General features: G+C 34.5%; 1 protein-coding gene across 1 annotated transcript; it reads left to right on the top strand.

The window, feature by feature from the left end:
- The first annotated feature begins 1,549 nt into the window (after nucleotides 1-1,549).
- LOC133178050 (echinoderm microtubule-associated protein-like 1) lies at nucleotides 1,550-19,659 on the top strand. The gene is made up of 18 exons (XM_061312817.1): nucleotides 1,550-1,554; nucleotides 2,058-2,074; nucleotides 2,374-2,482; nucleotides 5,151-5,300; nucleotides 7,375-7,447; nucleotides 10,021-10,122; nucleotides 13,103-13,204; nucleotides 13,617-13,754; nucleotides 14,291-14,390; nucleotides 14,586-14,743; nucleotides 15,976-16,101; nucleotides 16,341-16,472; nucleotides 16,988-17,144; nucleotides 17,279-17,376; nucleotides 17,762-17,849; nucleotides 17,936-18,031; nucleotides 18,249-18,379; nucleotides 19,527-19,659. Exons 1-18 carry the CDS (start codon nucleotides 1,550-1,552, stop codon nucleotides 19,653-19,655), a joined length of 1,911 nt encoding a protein of 636 aa, XP_061168801.1. The 3' UTR covers nucleotides 19,656-19,659.
- Nucleotides 19,660-21,137: the final 1,478 nt, after the last annotated feature.

The following is a 21,137-nucleotide window of genomic DNA, read 5'->3' on the forward strand; positions in this document are numbered from 1 at the left end:
TTTTTTTTTTTTTTTTTTTTGGTTTGTTTGCTTTTTTAGCTCACCTGAGCTGAAAGCTCAAGTGAGCTTTTCTGATCACCCATTGTCCGTCCTCCGTCCGTCTGTAAACTTTTCACATTTTCAACTTCTTCTCAAGAACCACTGGGCCAATTTTAACCAAACTTGGTACAAAGCATCCTTGGGTGAAGGGGAGTTTAAATTGTTAAAATGAAGGGTCAAGCCTCCTTCAAAGGGGAGATAATCAAGAAAAGACAAAAATAGGGTGGGGTCATTAAAAAATCTTCTCAAGAGTCACTGGGCCAAAAAAGCTGAAACTTATGTGGAAGCATCCGGGGATAGTGTTGATTCTAAATTGTTCAAATCATGACCCACCCACCCCCACCCCCACCCCCGGAGTAGGGCGGGGTCACAATAGGAAATCCAAGTTTTACATTGAAATATGCAGAAAAAATCTTCTGCTCAAGAACCACTTGGCCAGAAAAGCTGAATCTTATGTGGAAGCATCCTGGGGTAGTGTAGATTCTAAATTGTTCAAATCATGACCCCCCCCGGGGTAGGGTGGGGCCACAATAGGGAATCCAAGTTTCACATTGAAATATGTAGAAAAAATCTTTAAAAATTTTCTTCTCAAGAACCACTGGGCCAGAAAAGCTGAAACTTATGTGGAAGCATTCTGGGGTAGTGTAGATTCTAACTGTTCAAATCATGACCCCTGGGGGTGGGGCAGGGCCACAATAAATACTACAGGGGGAATCAGGTGAAAAACAGCAAGGCCAAAGTTACTCAGGTGAGCGTTGTGGCCCATGGGCTTCTTGTTTTCCTATGTGAAAATGTGGGAGGGGAAGAAGGGGGGCCAGTGGGTTTAAAGGCAGTGTTGCAACAAACTCATGATCGCAGTTCAAATAATATAGAGAGTTCACTCAATATATAATGAAGAAACATACAAATTGAATGTACCTAGCAGTATAAATGTATGTTCTTAATTAGTACGGTAGATGCATATTTTATCAAGAGGGGGGAGGATCAGGCTATTTAATAATGGTTTAGGAATCAATGCTTTAAAAATGCGAACGTCTTGCATTCAAACTGTTTGTAGAATTATTAGCTAAATTATCTGTACCAAAAATGTGAAATATGTTTTCCCGAGTCCAACAAAATTAATAGATTTGGGGACACTCGTAGGATTCATATTTAAAGGTTAGAACAATGCACATTTGTAAAAGATTACGGTGTTCATGCAATAACAATAGCAACAATACCGTACAGCCGAGGAGGTGACTATCTTATCATATTCGATGGAATAAACAATTTAATTAATTTTTTATATTTTGGGGGCAAAACTAAATGACTTAGACTGAAGTGCGACCGAGCGTGCAAAACTGTACGTTGTACCTTTTATACTAGATTGGACATGTAAATCCTCTATACTTTAATTCTCCATTACATGAAACTTCCACTGTAGTGGAATTATTATAAGTGTGGTATTTACGTTTGTGTTCGACTTCTTTATCCTCTACAGCATTTATAAAACAACATTTCTGTACAGGAAATGGAGTAAGTATGAATCTTTCACTGTAGTACTTATATTATATACTGCTAATTTTGTTGATGTTGCAGACCAGAATGAAATTCTGATAACTAGTATTTCCAAGTTATCTCGATGTTATATGTGCACCTGCGTTCGTTTAATACTAGTAGCAATGTCTTTTAACCATGGCAAATTTATCCCCTCCCCCCAAATACACTACTCCCGTGTCTATCAAGAAGTGATGCAAATCTGAGAGCTATGCCACCAATTTCCAAAGGGGGGATTCTTGCACAGCTTCTGAAAGATGGCGTCTAAATATTGACACCAAAAGAAAGAGGGATGTGTAATTTGTTTCCTAGCTGCAGTTTAAAATTGAGGTTTACTGCACAATTAAGAAAGGTATCAGCACTTATTTTTTGGATTGGTGGGGGGGGGGGGGTTACTTGATTGCTAAATATAAGTAAAGGTTTCCGACCTTTGGACCATTTGTTTCAAATAATTTTTAATATTTTCTTTGTTTCATTTACAGTGGTGAAGAAAGTGCAGGTAATCTTGAGTAAAATAAATAACAAATAATGAATTAAATGGATTCAAAAAACGAATGCTGTGAACAACAGATGTGTCAGCTTCGTAGGACTTTGTTTAATGAGGACTGCATTTGAAGGCATGAAATACCAAACTAATTGAAAAAAAAAACAAAAACAAAAACAAAACTGTCAAATACAAACGCTAATCATGTTCAGTACAGCTTCAACACAAAATTAACGCCTGTTCTGAGATTTACAATGTGTAAAATATTAATTTTAAAAATATATACTAAATCTATCTTGCCGGATTGTCTTTAGGGGACGTGAAAATCTACCTAAAGGGCAGACCCATTTATCTGTATGCCCCTACTACTGTGGAGGAATCAAATGCTGGTCCACCTTCTGAAAGTCTACAGCTGGAATGGGTGTATCCTTATCTACTTAACAACGAGTAGAGGGCCTGAATATCGGGGAAACTTTCTTATTTGCCGGACATACTTTTGGTCTGAAGTTAAATGACTAGGTCGGGATAGCTTAATATGCGTGTATAGTAAAAATCAGTTATTCAGGATTAAGGGCACACACTGCAATACAGCAGAACTTTGCTAGGTTAAGAAGTGGGAGTATTTAATTCATAAAGGGTTAGGTTATTAATGACATTTTTTTAATTTCGTAATTGTACCATATTGTGCTTGTTCTCAATAAACATTTTCCACATATACAATGCAGGCGCGTAGCTGCCTATACGCAAATACGCAAGTGCGTACACATCGTTTTCAGAAAAAAAAAAAGAAAAAAAAAGATAAGAAAAAAGAGAGAATTATTCGGAGAAAAAATTCTCAGTACCATCCAACAAATATTCGTGTTTCAAATTATTCTGTGTCATACTGTGTCGATTTAAATTTTAAATTATCATAGCTGTATGATAAAATCTGAAATCTTTTATTTAATAACTGACAAATCCAAATAAATCATTCATTATTTGTCATTGTTCTATCATACATTGATCTTTTTTTTTAAAGATCTTTGAAAAAATAAATTTCAGCCACATCGTTGAATGCTATGATCTACTAGTATGATTTACAATACGATATTTTTTGTTCATAATAAATTTTGTATACGTGTTTTTAAACGTTAAGAATGATTATATGATATCAGTTAATATATCGGTTAAATTTTAGCCTCAGTTATATGTACGATAAGTTTACATGGAATATTAATTTTCGTTAAGGAGGGATTCTTCTCTTATTCTACCCATATTTCTTGTATTTAAAAATTGATGAAATTTTCATAGATTCAAGAAGACAATATCACTAAGTGATGGTATCAATTAGATTAAATTTGACCATTTTATTTTAGAAACAAGGTCAGGTCAAGGTCATTATCTTTTTCCTTGACATTTAGAGCAAAGAATTACTGTTGCTAATCATGTGATGCCTTCTTCTATTTTAAAAGATAAAATGTTTTTCTTTTTACACAAAAAGATGCTACCATATCGGGTCTATCTACCAAATTAATTGACATTATTTAACTTAAATAGATATTGGCTAATCCGGATTTCCTCTGTTTTTCTTAATTTTTAAGGATATATTAGTTATTTTTATATACTTCTTATATTTAAATATTTCTTATTTTTACATATGGTAAAGTAGTCAAAAATACAAAATGATACAAAAACGAAAAGCTTTGACCATTTAGTAATAGAGAAAAAAAAACACTTTTTACTGATTTTTTGCTCAATTCTGTTTTAAGGTCGGAGGCTTTCAAAAGCTAACAAGATGGTAGTTTGTTTAGAAAATCATTTTTATTTGCTATGTTTTAAAACTTAGGGCATTATTATTAATTTTAGTTACATATCAAAATTTCTTCAAGTCTTTGATTGTTTAAAAAATTAACCACATGTAATGTTCTGTAAGTGATTTTGATAGGCAGAAAAGGAGATATTTTCATACGCCACAGTTGCGCCAAAAATATAGTCCCTTATGGATTTCAAACTCAGTCTACCATTTCTATTCAAAATTGTACAATTATGATGAGTAAAGAAAAATATGATCTTTGAAATACATTACAGCTAAGTTTATAAGACATACAAGCAAATATACTTGGAATATTTCGTCTAGTCAGAAACCAAACAAGAATCCCTCCTTAAAACAATAAATATTACTATGTCTTTTATTTCCTAAACAAAAACTAAATGGTATAATTTTTATATTTCGAGAAAATGAATGAAATATTTGGTAAAACTCCGGAGCTTCTGGGCCCTCACCAGCAGGCACGTAGTATCAGGAGAGCCTCCCCATTATTTATTCCCAAAACCTACCCCTTTACTATTGAAAAAATGTACATTGAAAGGGTGGACCCCCACTGTTTGTTGCACCATTGTTAAACCTACCCCTTTACTATTGAAAAAATGTACATTGAAAGGGTGGACCCCCACTGTTTGTTGCACCATTGTTAAATCATGGTAATTTGGTAATGTATTAATAAAAAATTGGTTTGTGAAAGATGGACACCCCCCCCCCCCCCCCTTCAACAAACACACACACACACACACAAGAAATAGGACTTCGAATTTTGACAATCTTCCTTTTTCGTCCTTGCTTGACAACATTTTTAAAGTTGTAATGTTTCCTTGGCTGGCACAAGACCCCCCACCCACCCACCCAACCACCTGCCGTTCTCTGCGTACACATCATTTCTATTCTGGCTACGCGCCTGTACAAGAAAACTGGATGTAATAAAAGTATAACCAAAAAAAAAATCACAGTAAACATGATAAACAGTCTCTACTTGTTTTATAATGTTTTCACGCATATATAATATTAAACGCTAAGATTTTACTTCATATAATGTAAGCAATGCTACATGAAGACGATTTTACATTGGTCTGAATACAATGTATATAGGTTTCTGTGGGATCCCCCTACCCCCCCCCCCGAAAAAATGAAAAATAAAATAAAACAAAATATTGATAATAAACGTAAAATTTAAAGCCCTCCTTTGCATTCAGTATGAACCACAATGATTTTAACATTGAAAAAAAAAAGGTTTGAAAAAAATGTTTGGAATTGAGGAAATTTCCTTAGATTTGAAAGTTATGGATACCGTGGCAGAGACTGCCGCTCCAATTTGTATTACCTCCCCAGCGGGGAAATCATCTACTTCTCTGCAGCCGTCGTCATCCTCCAAAACGTAGAGGAGAACGCCCAGAGACATTATATAGGTCATACTGATGACGTCAATTGGTGAGTATTTAGGTATTACTAAATACTATCAAATAGTAAATGCAATATATCAAGTGGTGAGCGTCTAGATATTACTGTGGTTATATCAAGTGGTGAGTGTCTAGGTATTACTGTGGTTATATCAAGTGGCGAGTGTCTAGGTATTACTGTGGTTATATCAAGTGGTGTGTGTCTAGGTATTACGGCGGTTATATCAAGTGGTGAGTGTCTAGGTATTACTGTGGTTATATCGAGTGGTGAGCGTCTAGATATTACGGCGGTTATATCAAGTGGCGAGTGTCTAGGTATTACTGTGGTTATATCAAGTGGTGAGTGTCTAGGTATTACTGTGGTTATATCAAGTGGTGAGTATCTAGGTATTACTGTGGTTATATCAAGTGGTGAGTGTCTAGGTATTACGGCGGTTATATCAATTGGTGAATGACAAAATATTAATGTGATAATGTCATATTGTAATTTTTGAATTTACCGGGTGGTAGTAAATACAAAAATTGGTTGTCATATTGTAATTTTTGTATTTACTACCACCCGGTAAATTCAAAAATTACAATATGACAATAAAATCAAGTGGTGAATGTATAGATATTGCTGTGCTTATATCAAGTGGCAAAGGTTTAGATATTACTATGGTTATACAGATATAAATTGGTGAGTGTCTTAGTATTACTGTGGTTATATCAAGTGGTGAGTGTCTATGTATTACGGCGGTTGTATCAAGTGGTGAGTGTCTGGGTATTACTGTGGTTATATCAAGTGGTGAGTGTCTAGGTATTACTGTGGTTATATCAAGTGGTGTGTGTCTATGTATTACGGCGGTTGTATCAAGTGGTGAGTGTCTAGGTATTACTGTGGTTATATCAAGTGGTGAGTGTCTAGGTATTACTGTGGTTATATCAAGTGGTGAGTGTCTAGGTATTACAGTGGTTATATCGAGTGGTGAGTGTCTAGGTATTACTGTGGTTATATCGAGTGGTGAGTGTCTAGGTATTACTGTGGTTATATCAAGTGGTGAGTGTCTAGGTATTACTGTGGTTATATCAAGTGGTGAGTGTCTAGGTATTACTGTGGTTATATCAAGTGGTGAGTGTCTAGGTATTACTGTGGTTATATCAAGTGGTGAGTGTCTTAGTATTACTGTGGTTATATCAAGTGGTGAGTGTCTAGGTATTACTGTGGTTATATCAAGTGGTGAGTGTCTAGGTATTACTGTGGTTATATCAAGTGGTGAGTGTCTTAGTATTACTGTGGTTATATCAAGTGGTGAGTGTCTAGGTATTACTGTGGTTATATCAAGTGGTGAGTGTCTAGGTATTACTGTGGTTATATAAAGTGAATTTTCAAGATACCACAGCTCTCATTCTGATGTTATTAAGTGGTTGGTATTTTACTATAACTGTTCTTATAAATGCCGATAATTTAAAGTGGTAAATATCAAGATATTACAATGGAGAGTCTAAATATCACAGTGGTTGTACTGGTGATGTCGAGTGGTAAATTTATCTTTACATATCTATTGTTATAAATATCGATATATCAAGTGGTAAATATCAAGATATTACAATTCATATTTTGAGGATATGAAGTGGATAGTGTGTAGATATTACTGTGGTTATAAATACTGATGATCTCAAGTGTGAGTATTTTTTCATACTGGCGATGTCAGGTAGCCAGTGTCCGGATATCACCTTAAAGTCAGACGTCATACATTATACTGTAACAAAAATTTAAGAAGTCAAGTATCTAGATTTTGCTATATGGCACATCACTTTTGATTAAAAAAGTACAACTTTTTTTAAAATAAATAGATGGATTAGACTTTGCTTTTTTAATGTAAATAAGAGTTAATATTTTTTTTTAGGGGGGAGAGGGTTTACAAATGTTCCATCAAAATGAACTTTAAATCAGTATGTTATATCTAGAATTTGTTGTTATTAAAACAGAGGTTCGTTATTGTCTTTATTTTCAATTTGTTCACAAATATGAATTTTGTATTTTTTTTTTTTTGTGGGGGGGGGGGGGGCAAAATGTATGTAATCATGTAAAATAAATCAGTATCACAGAGATTATTTTTCAGCCTGGCCATTCATCCTGACCAGGTCCGAGTGGCCACTGGACAGGTGGCAGGACATAACGATGAAGAGGGCGAGGTAGGCATCACGCTTTAGTGGGTTTCACTATACAGAAGAGCATATCAAACTTCTATAATCTAAATTATTTCAAAACGAATAAATGTTAGGTTTCACATGATCTACCATATCACTAAAATAGGGTTATTACATATTCTTATTTTTTTTTTTTTCAATATTGCTCTTTTTGGTCCACTTAGTATACAATACTCTATGAACAGATTATTTTATTCTATTTTATAAGGTCTTAGAATGTACATCCATGAAAACCCATATGTTGCATCTTTTAATCTTTAAGTAATAATCATTATTTACGAAAGCCTATTGGGATCAAACTACAGTAAAAAAAAATTAAAAGGCATTATAACGCCTTTTCAAAGGCGTTATAACGCGAAAAAAGGCGTAATAACGCCTTTTGGAAAGGCGTAATAACGCCTTTTGGAAAGGCGTATTAACGCCTTTTGGAAAGGCGTAATAACGCCTTTTGGAAAGGCGTAATAACGCCTTTTTGGAAAGGCGTAATAACGCCTTTTGGAAAGGCGTAATTACGCCTTTTTTCGCGTTATAACGCTTTTTGGAAAGGCATAATTACGCCTTTATTTGCGTTATTACGCCTTTTTTCGCGTTATTACGCCTTTTCAAAAGGCGTTATTACGCCTTTTTTGGCTTTATAACGCCTTTTGAAAAGGGGTTATAACGCCTTTTAAATTTTTTTTTTACCGTAGTTTGATCCTAATAGGCTTTCGTAATTATCAGACATATGTAAAAGACCAAGGAAAAAACTAGAACTGAGAAATTTCATTGGATGACACGTAAAAGTTTCATCCAAATTAAAAACCAAAACGAAGTGAAAAACAGAGTGGCGGAGGCGGGAACCAGACTAACCCAATCATAACAATTCAATCATGATTTTCATATCGATGTCCAATCAGCAGTCAGCAAATTTTAGTAGTTGAATGTAAGGGGATTAGTATGAATATCAATAGAAAAGTGAATATAATTCTTCAATATCTGATGAGACAGTTCTGATCCTCAGGTTTCTGAAAATCGACAGTTTAGTAATTGAAAATATTCACAAAAATATCTCTGAATTCACAAAGTAATATGTGTGTGCCCATTCAATTTCTACAGGGTTCATTATTGTGGCTATTCATATCATATAGGGAAAATTATCAAATTTCAAATATATTTTCAGGAAACGCGAATAAAAACACCAGCTATGCATTTTCTAATTGAACATTGATCAGCAAATATATTTAAGGAGAATAAACTACAGGTATCCAGGCATTGGAGAATGTTTTCATCCTTGCATGGTACTTTCGTTCTATTTACGTCAATTGTTATATAAATAAGATAATGTAAAGAGTTTGTGCTTTTATTGCATGGCATCAAAGATCAACTCTAAGAACTACGCATGGTAACTCCCGATTCCCGCCTACATTTTACAACCATTTAATTCAATATTGATGACAATTTGGCCATAAAATCTTTGTTTAATACAAAGAACAGTTCAATGGTAATTGATTAATTATTTTAATTCCAGTGCTAAATAGTAAAATATCCCTAATTCCAGCTCTTGAAATAAGGGGGGTAGACGATATTTTCCACTGAAATCGGGCTATAAAGCATCACCATATTCTGAAATAATCTTGGATATGAATAAATGTTTCTTAAATCTTTTCTTATGTTTTATGCATATAAAATTAAGCATATATATTAGTAAAATATAATGTTTCAGTTGTGAAGCACTTGGAAATTGCTGAAAAAATAAGCATTTTTGTCGTTTTTTGTATATAAACATATGTTCCCCCCCGTGAAACACAAAAAGCTTTGGTATGAATTTGTGAAATAACAGTCCATATTACCCGTAAAAAGGAATTTTTGATTTCTATAGTGAAAAACACGAGTTTTACCAAAATTTTAGAGTTATCTCTCGTTGTTTTCCTATAGAAGTAATGTTTTATGAAAATCCATATAAATATCAATATAAATATTAAAAATCATTCGAATATGTTAACTTTTGAAAATTGACTTGGAGGTAGGCGGGAGAACAATGCTATCGTTCGCAGTTCTTTCATATTATGCTAATCAGCATTAGTTTAAAGGAAAGTGTTTATATTTGTACTTACAAATGTCAATTTTTGTACTTCACAAATGTCAATTTTGTACAAGACCGTTTCTAAGACTTCAAAGAACCTTGGATCATATTGAGATTGATGAAATGAAAATTGTTGCATGAAAATATTTCAATTTCAAGCTTCGTTTAGAGACCTTTAAAATAAAATAATAATTTTAAGAGTTACCGTTCATGACTGAGGATCGGATATCCTTAAAAAGTTAAAATAAATCATGTATTAACCATCAAATTCTATTATTCAATGAATATTAATACTAGTGTAGTAGCTTTATATTAAGGTTAACACATGTATATGTTTGCTGCTCTTGAATATGTCCATTTTCAAAATTGACCATTTTGTATGTGTCGGTTATCCTCTGTTTTTATAATCTCTCATGTATTTGCATGTAATAACGTGATCAATTACGTTGTTCCTTGATTTCTACATAATAAGTAATAAAATTCCATTTATTAACAGCCCCACGTAAGGATTTGGGATACGTCGACCCTGGAGACCCTCCATGTTCTTGGGATAGGAGATTTTGACAAGGCTGTTTGTTGTTTATCCTTCTCTAAACTGGTGAGACGGAATTTCTCAGAGTAGATATACATTTTGTTCTTAAGATTACCTATTTATTTTTAGAGAAACCTATTCCAGATACGTGCATATGACAAGAAAAATTATGAAATTTTGATCTCAAAAATTTCTAAGACCCATTTTTGCTCTTTTTAACTTTTACCCCTTAGTATTCAAATATCACAACGCCCCCCCCCCCTTTTTCCATTGAAGAACTGCCGATTTATTCTTACTATCCAGAGAGAGAGAGAGAGAGAGAGAGAGAGAGAGAGAGAGAGAGAGAGAGAGAGAGAGAGTTTACTGAGAAATTAGTATAAGTTCGGGAAAAAGTAATTAATATTTATTGCTTTTTAAGCTGTTAACTCTCCTTTAGAAGATGTTACAACATTTTTAATGATCGAATACCATGCGCGGGTCTAGAGGGGGGGGGGGGGGAGGCCCGACCGACCCCCCCCCCCCCCCGAATTTGCCGAGTTTTTAAAAGTATATACTGAAGCAAATAAAAAATGACTTTGCACCTCCCCAAGAAAACGTTGACCACACCATCCCACCAAGAAATAGGTGTTTTTCACGTTTGGAAGATGCATTTATTTTTCTTTTGCTTGTCAAGAAATTTTCTGGGTTTAATACGTTTGGGAAGGGAGTTAATTTTTCATTAGGTCACCTGAGTCACTCAGGTGACCTATTCCTATCCGTTTTTGTCCGTCGCCGTTCGTCGTTCGTCGTGCATCGTGCGTCAGTGCGTTATAACATTTGAACATTTTTAGCTTTTTCTCTGAAACCGCTCAACCAATTTCAACCAATTTTGGCATATAGCACCTATGGGTGAAGGGGAACAAAAATTGTGAATTTCATGGTCCCTGCCCCCCTGGGACCTGAGGGGTAGGGCTAAAACCACCAAAATTAATGAAATCTTTAAAAATCTTCTTCTTTACTCCTGGACATCAAGCAGTCAAACTGTTGGCATGATTGTAATAAGGATTGAGGCCTCAACCAAAATTGTGATATTCATGGCCCCAGGGTCAGGGGTTGTGGTGCTAGGGTGGGGCTATATACATTATATAGTGAAAATGCATTATTTCTTTGAAAATCTTCTTCTCTGCTCTTGGGTATGAAATAAACTAAGTAAGTATATAGTTATGATGAGCAAGAGTGCCTCTACCAAGATGTGAATTTCATGGCCCCAGGGTCAGGGGTTCTGGTGTTAGGGGGGGCTCTATTGATTATGTAGTGAAAATGCATTAAATCTTTGAAATCTTCTTCTCTGCTCTTGGGCATGAAATAAACTAACTAAGTACATAGTTATGATGAGCAAGAGTGCCTCTACCAAGATTGTGAATTTCATGGCCCCAGGGTCAGGGGTTCTGGTGTTGGGGGGGGGGGGGGCTTTATTGATTATATAGTGAAAATGCATTAAATCTTTGAAAATCTTCTTCTCTGCTCCTGGGTATGAAATAAACTTACTAAGTACATAGTTATGATGAGCATAGCTGCCTCTTCCAAAATTGTGAATTTCATGGCCCCTGGGTCAGGGGTTCTGGTGTTAGGGTGGGGCTCTATTGATTATATAGTGAAAGTGCATTAAATCTTTGAAAATCTTCTCCTCTGCTCCTGGGTATGAAATATACTAACTAAGTACAAAGTTATGATGAGCATGGCTGCCTCTTCCAAAATTGTGAATTTCATGGCCCCTGGGTCAGGGGTTCTGGTGAAAGGGGGGGGGGCTCTATTGATTATATAGTGAAAATTCATAATTCCTTTCAAAATATTTTTTTCTACTCCTGGTTATAAAGCAAAGAAACAAGTGTATAGTTATGATGAGCAAGGATGCTTTTACAAAATTTTTAAAACTTGTGGTCCCAGGGGTTCTGTTGTTTCTCAGAGGGGGGGGGGGGGGGCTCTATTTGATTATATAGTGAAAGTGTGTGAATTCTTTGAAAATCTTCAACTAATTGCATAGTTATGATGATGAGGGTATCTCTTCCAAATTTGTAAATTTTCATGACCCTAGATCATGGGTTCTGGTGTTAGGGTAGGGCTGTGTTAAATAGTGAAAATGCATTATTTCTTTGAAAATCTTCTCTGCTCCAGGGCATATTGGAAGCAAACAGAGTAATAGTTTTAATAAGCAAGGTATTTTTACCAGAATTTTAAACATCTTGACCATTTAGTCAAGTGTTCTGGTAATGGCCAGGGCTCTATTAATTTGTATTCTACTAAGTGAAGTTATTCCCCTTTGCCATTCACCTTTGATTATTAATCACTGTAGATAATGTATTTGAAAGGTTAATAAAATAAGAGAATTATGCAATAACATTTATTGTATAATACAAAAAGTACTTTCATAGTTTTAATAATCAGGTAGACTTGGAAATAATAGATGAATAAAAATGAAACAAAAATAACTTATCTTTTAAAATGTTCTTCAAAGGCCAAGTGAGGCCAATAGGTAATAATATAGACTGCATGGTAATAGTGATAAATGGGGGAAAGATAGAAAGATACTAGAACAGTTATTTTGTTGATCTTCATCATACTGTTTTCCTTGCTATTGGGTAACAAAGCTTCATTTATCAGTTTATGGATCCTCTAAATTGTTGTACTCAGGTGACCGCTAAGGCCCTTGGGCCTCTTGTTTTGTTTTTGTTTTGTTTTGTTTTTTTGGGGGGGTTGGAATTTTTTTTGGACTGGGGTGGACCCCCTGGAAAAAAATCCTGGATCTGTGCCTGGAATATCTGCATCTTAGATATTTAAGTATATAGATTTGTCTATGAAATCCTGAACACAACACAGTCTCGGAAGTATCTAACATTCTCAGGTTTTAAAATGACTCTAAACTATGCACACATTGTATAAATTTTATTTTTAAATATCAATATAAAAATGAATATGTAGGATACTTTCATTAAAACAGAACACTTCCAGGGACCACAGACGTAGGTCTTTAAATGATGTGTTTTGTGTCATTTTTTCTCGTCAACAGGATGGGGGTAATCGTCTGGTTGTTGTTGATGAAAACAACTATCACATCATGTCTGTCTGGGATTTAAGCCAGGATAGCCCGGAAAAAATATGTGACACCAAGGTTTGTCAGTTGCAAGGAAAATGCCTTGAAGTTCTTATATATAGATCGTTTATTAAAATGAAACAGAGTTACAGACCAACAAATACAGGATTTTTTTATGACGTTTTACTACTTTTTTTAAATCTGGCATATAGACAGTTTTGAAATCAATTCAGAAATTCTTGTAATATGGTAATGCACATAATGTCAAAAGGGAACTGAGCTAAGTTCAGCCCACTTCCTGATGAATTTATTCTTATGCTGATGAGTACTAATTAAAGTCTTTTGTGAATCTTTATGATAAAGATGACCAGAAAAAGAACAAACACACCAACAAAATCAAGCCAAAACAAACAAAAGAAAAATAACAAATGAAAACCAAAAATATATTGAAATAATAAATGACTTTCAAAAATGAATGTTTTTTTTTCAGAGCTCAACGGAAGAAGTGCTGGCTGCAGAGTTCCATCCCCTGGAAGAAAACAGCATCATTACCTGTGGTGGTAAAGGACAGATGTCCTTCTGGACGTTAGAGGGAGACTCATTCTCAGAGAAAAGCGGAATATTTGATGTACATTGAAATTTAAAAAACAATGGGCTCCACATCAATATTTTTTTTAGTCTAAATAACTGTTTAAAAATCAAAAATTTTCACCATAATGATGCACAAAGCTTAATTTTTTATTATTTTTGATACCTTTTGAAAAACTTCCAAGAAATAATCAGCATAGGGATTTGATGAAAAAGGGGAAAGAAAAGAAATTGGGTATCCTTTATACTAATTTTAGAAAACATTCATATTTCTCTTAATTTCAGATTATCCTAAACCATTAAATAATAACCTGAAATTTCACCGATTCTGAATCTAATTGTTCTCACAACGAAAGTTGTATATCTTAGCATTTAATTTCAAGCTGATTTTGAAGGTTAAAAAAAATACTGGTAATATTATTTCAGATGCCTTAAAATGTTTTTTAAGTTTTTATGGTCTGTTTTATTTTTTCTAAGGAAGTTAAAAATGAATATAGCAAGATATTATTCTTAAATAATTTTATTTATCAGTGAACCCTTTATTCCACATTACTATAGCTATTAGTTTCTTCCTAGCCTTATGAAAAACCAAAGTATGTATCATGTCTGTCATTTGCTGAAAATGGAGACGTTCTTACTGGAGACTCAAATGGAAACATTTTCATCTGGGCAAAAGGTACTGAGTCAAAACTGTGTGGAATTTCACTAGCAAGTATCTGTGGATAAATTTCCATTCATTAAAAATTACATTTCCAAAACCTACTTCAAAGTTCTGATAATGTTCTTATAGTTTGAAAATTTTGAAAGGTTAGGACATGTAATTCTTTGGAGATTGTTTTTGACAACAGAAGTTCTAAATATTCTTATAAAGGAGGCAATACAATATCCCAAGCCATTGAGGGAGTCCATGAGGGAGGGATTTTCTCTGTATGTGTGATGAAGGATGGAACTGTGTTGTCTGGGGGAGGAAAAGACAGAAAGATCATACAATACGACAGCTCCTATACAAAGACAGGGGTAGAGACAGAGGTAATTAAGATCATACAATATGACAGACAGGGGTAGAGATAGAGGTAATTAAGATCATACAATATGACAGACAGGGGTAGAGACAGAGGTAATTAGAATCATACAGTTGGACAGCTCCTACACAAAGACAGGAGTAGAGACAGAGGTAATTAAGATCATACAGTATGACAGCTCCTACACAAAGACAGGGGTATAGAGACAGAGGTTATTATACACCTGCTCCGAAGGAGAGGGGGGTATGCTGTTTTACCCTTGTGTGTCTGTCTGTCTGTTTGTCTGTCTGTCTGTGTAGCTGTCTGTTTGTCCTTAACAAAATTTTCGTCACAGTTTTCTCAGCAACTACTTATCACAGATACTTGAAATTTTAGCACATGCTTTGTTGAGACATGGTGGGATTAATGTTTGTACTAATCCGATGTCAACTTCCTGTTTATCCGTGCGTCTGTCCGTACCATACATAACAAATTTTGGTCGCAGTTTTCTCAGCAACTACTGATTGCAGATGCTTGAAATTTTAGCACATTCTTTTTTTAGGCATGCCATATGGTGGAATTGTTTTTGTATGAATCCGATGTCAACTTCCTGTTTATCCGTGCATCTGTCCGTACCATACATAACAAATTTTGGTCGCAGTTTTCTCAGCAACTACTGATTGCAGATGCTTGAAATTTCAGCAAATTCTTTGTTTAGGCATGCCATTTGGTGGGATTAGTTTTTGTATGAATCTGATGTCAACTTCCTGTTTATCTGTGCGTCTGTCCGTACCATACATAACAAATTATGGTCGCAGTTTTCTCAGCAACTACTGATTGCAGATGCTTGAAATTTTAGTACATTCTTTGTTTAGGCATGCCATATGGTGGGATTTTTTTTTTACGAATCCATTGTCAACTTCTTGTTCATCCTTGTGTCTGTCCATAACTGAACTTGTGTACATTCACATCAAAGCGGGGGTATTACTAGTGAGCATTGGTTTACAGACTTCTTGTTTGTCATACATGTAGATTTCCTCACTTTACCAATCCCTCCCCAGCAATTAATTATCAATCTACTTCTGCTTTATATACTATATTTTCAGCATAGTTCTATCAATTCATCAGATTACCTTATTTCAAATATTTGGACTTAGTTTGTTAAGGAGGGTGTTTGAATCGATGACCATACATTGTCAAGCTCTTAATCTGTGTGTTTATATAAATGAAACAAAATGAATAATGTAAGTCCCATTACAGTTAGGGGAGAACTTTGGGGGTGTGAGGATGCTGAATGAGGGCAATGAAGGGATGATTCTGGTGGGAACAACTAGGAACTGTATACTACAGGGAACCCCTGATCTACAACTCAATCCCATTGTCCAGGTAATCAGGACTAAAATATACACATTTAGTTTATATAGACAATGTCCAATTATTAATTTGATATTGTACAAAGGAAGTTATAACATCATTTTTGTTAAAATCATTTGCAAAATAAGTTGATGAAATGATATAGAACTTAAAGAATGTGAAATATTTTTTTTCTGGTTTTAAGTTATCTTATTGGCTAATTATGTTTTCTTTTCTTTTTTTTTGGTGATTGATTTTCAATATGCTTATAGGGTCACATGGATGAGCTATGGGGATTAGCCTCACATCCTAGCCAACATCAGTTCTTGACCTGTGGTTCTGACAAACAGGTCCACATGTGGGACAGCACGAGTCGTTCAGTCGTCTGGTCTACAGAACTCTCAGTATGTAACTGGGAAAGATTCTGATCCAAATGGAGTATAATCTTTATGCCATTTTTAGTGTATCCTATTTTGGTATGTCTTTTATTGACTAATGGCCTGCTTCTCTGATTGCTGACTGATATTGAACCATTAATTTGAGCCTGTCTAAAGTTTACCATTAGACAGCTCATTGTTGAGAATCTTTTCCAATGCAAATCCCCAATGTATTGGAACCATAGCAGTTTGAATAATACTTTTAAACTTAGTTGTCTCTGACATTGATATCTGGAATAGCAGGGATATGTTCACCCTTACCCTATCAATCTGATCCTCATCGTCATAACTAAATTTCGTGGAGAGAAAATGAGTGATTGATGTTTATGAAAGATCAATTCTGACACCTAATCATTCTGTAAATTATTTGCTGTATTGAAAGATAAACTATTCTCTCTCAATCTAATTCTTCCAGTATTGCACAGCATGATCAAACATGTTAATTATAGCAAATTATTAAAAATTCGAACTTTTTTTTTTAGGAACCAGCCCACAGCTGCTGTTTTTACCCCGATGGAAGTGTTGCTGCAATAGGGAGTGGGACAGGAGAATGGTTTGTTTTGGACATTGAGACACAAGAGGTGGTCACTAGTAACACTGACGGCAATGAACAGATCGAGTGTGTCCTCTACTCACCAGGTAACTCAGCAAAGCGCAACCTTATAAAACAACTATTATGAAAAGTTTTATGAAGAGTTTTCAATTAGGAATAGATAAAACACCTCTCCCTAAATGGTATATGACTGCAGACTTTGACCTATATACTTTTACAGATGGCAATTACCTTGCTCTTGGATCCAGAGATAATCATATCTATATTTATGAAGTGACAGATGGTGGGAAATCATATAGTGCTATTGGAAAATGTACTGTAAGTAAAATATGACTGGTTTTATTTGTTAATTCTAATACGATTATGGTTCATGACTGTGAATGTTGTTTAGTAATTTGGATTGATGAATTTTGTAGGGAAAATTTAAGGTTGGAAGATGAAAATACAGTGAAAACAGTTTAATCTGACCCCTTTGCAATCTGTTTCACTGTGGAATCCAACCTTTATTTCCATTCCCATTTTGCTTTATTCCATGTTCTTGACACTGTGTAAACTGACACCCTGTCTATTCCAAAACAAAATTTGTCTCCCGGGACATGTTGGTTTGTAATTAAATAATTCATTGAATGTTTGCATCTAAGCATACAGCTTGTAGTTTTACTACAAAATAATCACTTAGACCACCATCTTTGATTTGAAATAGGGACACAGCAGCTTTGTGACACACCTAGACTGGTCGGCTGATGGTGCCTACCTACGAAGCAACTCAGGAGACTACGAAATTCTGTACTGTAGGTTTTTTAAATCTTCTACCACTTTTGCCTGAATGGTTTTAGATAAAAGCATTTAAATAACTTATAATTCAAAAATATTTCAGGGATGATGCCAAGCTGTGAACAAGAGATTAACATTTCTGCTATCAGAGATGTAGAATGGGCTACTGGATTCTGTACCCTAACATTTAATGCTGCAGGTACTTACCGCTGAAATATCATTAAATGATGGAACAACATGATATTTCATGGAAAAGGAGCAAATATGTGATGCTGAGCCAGTCTACGTGCAAGACTTAACATGCATATATTTGTGTTTAAAATAATTAAGTTATTTATAATTTTTTGGGTTATTGCTATGTATTAAATTGTCAAACAAATAATACTAGCATATAAAATTAAAATATTAAAATTCAGGAGTGTGGCCAGAAGATGCAGATGGTACTGATGTGAATAATGTCTGCAGATCAAACAATGGTCAAATCCTGGCCAGTGCTGATGACTTTGGAAAAGTGAATCTTTACCACTACCCCTGTTCTCAGCCTAAGGTAAGGATAGTTAACCTCTGATCAACCTACATGTATGTTGTTAACCTCAGAAATGTCAACCTGTTGTTAAAACTACATGTGTTCTCAATCAAAAGGATGAACAATATTATACAATTATTGCTGTTTTTGAGGTCAATATGATGATTTAGCCACCTGAGGAGTACAATATTCATCGAGCCCAAAGGGCAAGGTGAATATTGTACATCGAAGGTGGCTAAATCATCGTATTGACTGAAAAAAAAAAACAGCAATAATTGTTTTATTATATGATTCAATGATTAAATGAAACAAACTCATTAAGCTGTCCATGCAATCTTACTTGTTTAAATTTGCTGAAGTCCTAGCCAAATGCAATGAGAGAAGCAGGGTTAAATAATCATTACCAGTCATTAATCATTAATTTTATTTTTTTTTTAATTTACTTTAGTTACTATGAAAAAAAGGAAATGATATCAGGCTCTTTTATAGGATCGATTTTGAAAAGGGGGGGGGGGCATTATCGGGGAAAAATGACAGCTGAAAAAAATCTTTGAACCCCCCCCCAAAAAAAAAATAAAGAAAAAGAGAACTCTCTTTACTTCAAATTTTGTTTTGGGGTTAGGGAAAGAGGATTAAGGTCCATTAATGGGGGACCAACCTTTCAATGAATACATTTTTTCTAAATTAAAAGTAAAAATTTCCGTTCAGAAAAAAGGGGTTGGGGGTTGGGGGTCTCATGCACCCCAAATTATATATTCCCTTATGTTATATGTTGGTGGCTAGTGAAATAGCTTTCCAAAAGTATTTGTATCAGTTTAGAATTTCCCAATCTATTTTTTGACCAATGTAGAGGAAATAAATCCTTATATTGACCTGGAAGGTCACGTGCAGGTCAATATAAGGTAGTATTTTTTCTACATTGTTGGATCTTAGCCAATCAGAAAGAGAGGAATTATTCAATCATATAATAATAAGGTTTATAAGTTACACATGATGTTGAATAGACATGAAGAAAAAAATTTAATATCATGACATTTATGTCTGGCCTCTAACTGCCTTCTCTGCCTTAGTGATGACAAAAGGCATAAATATTAGGCAAAATCTCTTTAGGTTCTATTCAACTTGTTGAAAAAAAGTGCATTTTACTTACATGCATTTTATTTTACAGGCAGATAAACATGTGTATAAAGGTCACAGCAGTCATGTGACCAATGTCAGCTTCCTGTTTGATGATTCCCGCTTACTCTCGACGGGTGGTAAAGATATGTCCATCCTGCAGTGGCAGGTCGTACAGTAAAACACACTGTACAGTCACCTGTTACTTTGTTGAACATGTTCATGTAAAGAACAAAGTTTGTTTTTAGTTCTTTAATCATTAAATATTTAAAATAATAAACATGTAGTGTGTATAAAAACAGGCACAAGCAGACTGCAGCTTTCTACTAGGGCTCCCCTGAGGATAAGGTGTTTAACAAAGATCAAATATTTTAAATAAGATGCTAAGCCTTACTTGTGACATGTTTGAAATTGAAATTTTTATGATTTATAAATTGATGTACAATACTAATTATCTTGTTAAATTATTTTTTTTTTGTAACATTTATATGTGTACATGTAGATAATAGATATTTTGTGTAACTGTGATTGAAATTCTTTAGATTTTTCTGAACATATGTCTATTGACTGAAATGTTTGAACAATTAAAAAATAATTGACAGAATATTTTTGTTTGATGCTAGATAGCCAATAAATATCTAACTGAATTTAACTAGGTTGTGTTGAGTTCTTGGTACACAGAGTCTTTGTTTAATTCTGTATACAGTTCATTATGATAAGTTCCTTGGTCTGGGGTCAGTGTAGCGTAGGCAGAAGTTGGACGATTTGATGGAGTTTTGGAATTTATCGAGGATTCTGATTGTTTTCTTAGTTCTGTATAAGCCTGTTCTGTTGTATCATTCCCCTGTTCAGGGCTCAGTCTAGTATAGAGAGAATTCTGATAAGTTGAAGAAGCAGTTGGAGTTAACATGGGTTTAGATGTGTCAGTTAGTCCTGTATACATTTGATCTCCTGTAGAGTCATCATCCTGGGATGGATTTAATGTAACATATGCTGAATTTGGCCGGTTTGTAGCTGCCATGAAAGTTGTCATGGTTGTAGATATTTTGCGAAGTCCTGCATAAGTGTGTTCTGTAGAATCAGTACTGTGTCCTGGATTCAGTGAAGTGTATGTTGAATCAGAGCGACTCTTAAAGCGTTCCAAGGATATCATCGATGGATCTTCTTCATTGGTTAGTTCTCTGGTGTACAAAAAATTTCAATTAGGCAAATTGAAAAACAACATATGCATTTTATATGATCATGTGCTTGAAAGATACAAAGTAACAAAATTTTGTATTTGTTCAATGCATTATGGCACAACCCCTCTTCAGCTTGTATTGAAATTGGTCCATAAGTTTTTGAAATTATTGCCAGCATGCATATAATAAAATCCCAAGGTGTGTTGGTGGAGGCAATAATTCAGGAAATTATATCACAAAGTGTTGAATTTTAATTCTTGATGTAAAGCCATACTAACCTCCTTTTCATTCTTTTGATGTACATTCTAATGGAGAAGATAATTCCCAAACATGTAATGAGTAATGCTCCTGTTAGTGTTAATCCAATAAGCAAACCACTGTCATCAGAGGAGCCTAAAAAAAAATGATATTCCTAATTAATTAAGTTCATGCAAAAATTCGATATTTCTCATCTCTCTCTCTCTCTCTCTCTCTCTCTCTCT

This window comes from Saccostrea echinata, unplaced genomic scaffold, assembly GCF_033153115.1.
Source record: "Saccostrea echinata isolate AGI-Se365-2 ecotype Australia unplaced genomic scaffold, CSIRO_AGI_Sech_v1 ptg000002l, whole genome shotgun sequence".
Taxonomy (NCBI): domain Eukaryota; kingdom Metazoa; phylum Mollusca; class Bivalvia; order Ostreida; family Ostreidae; genus Saccostrea; species Saccostrea echinata.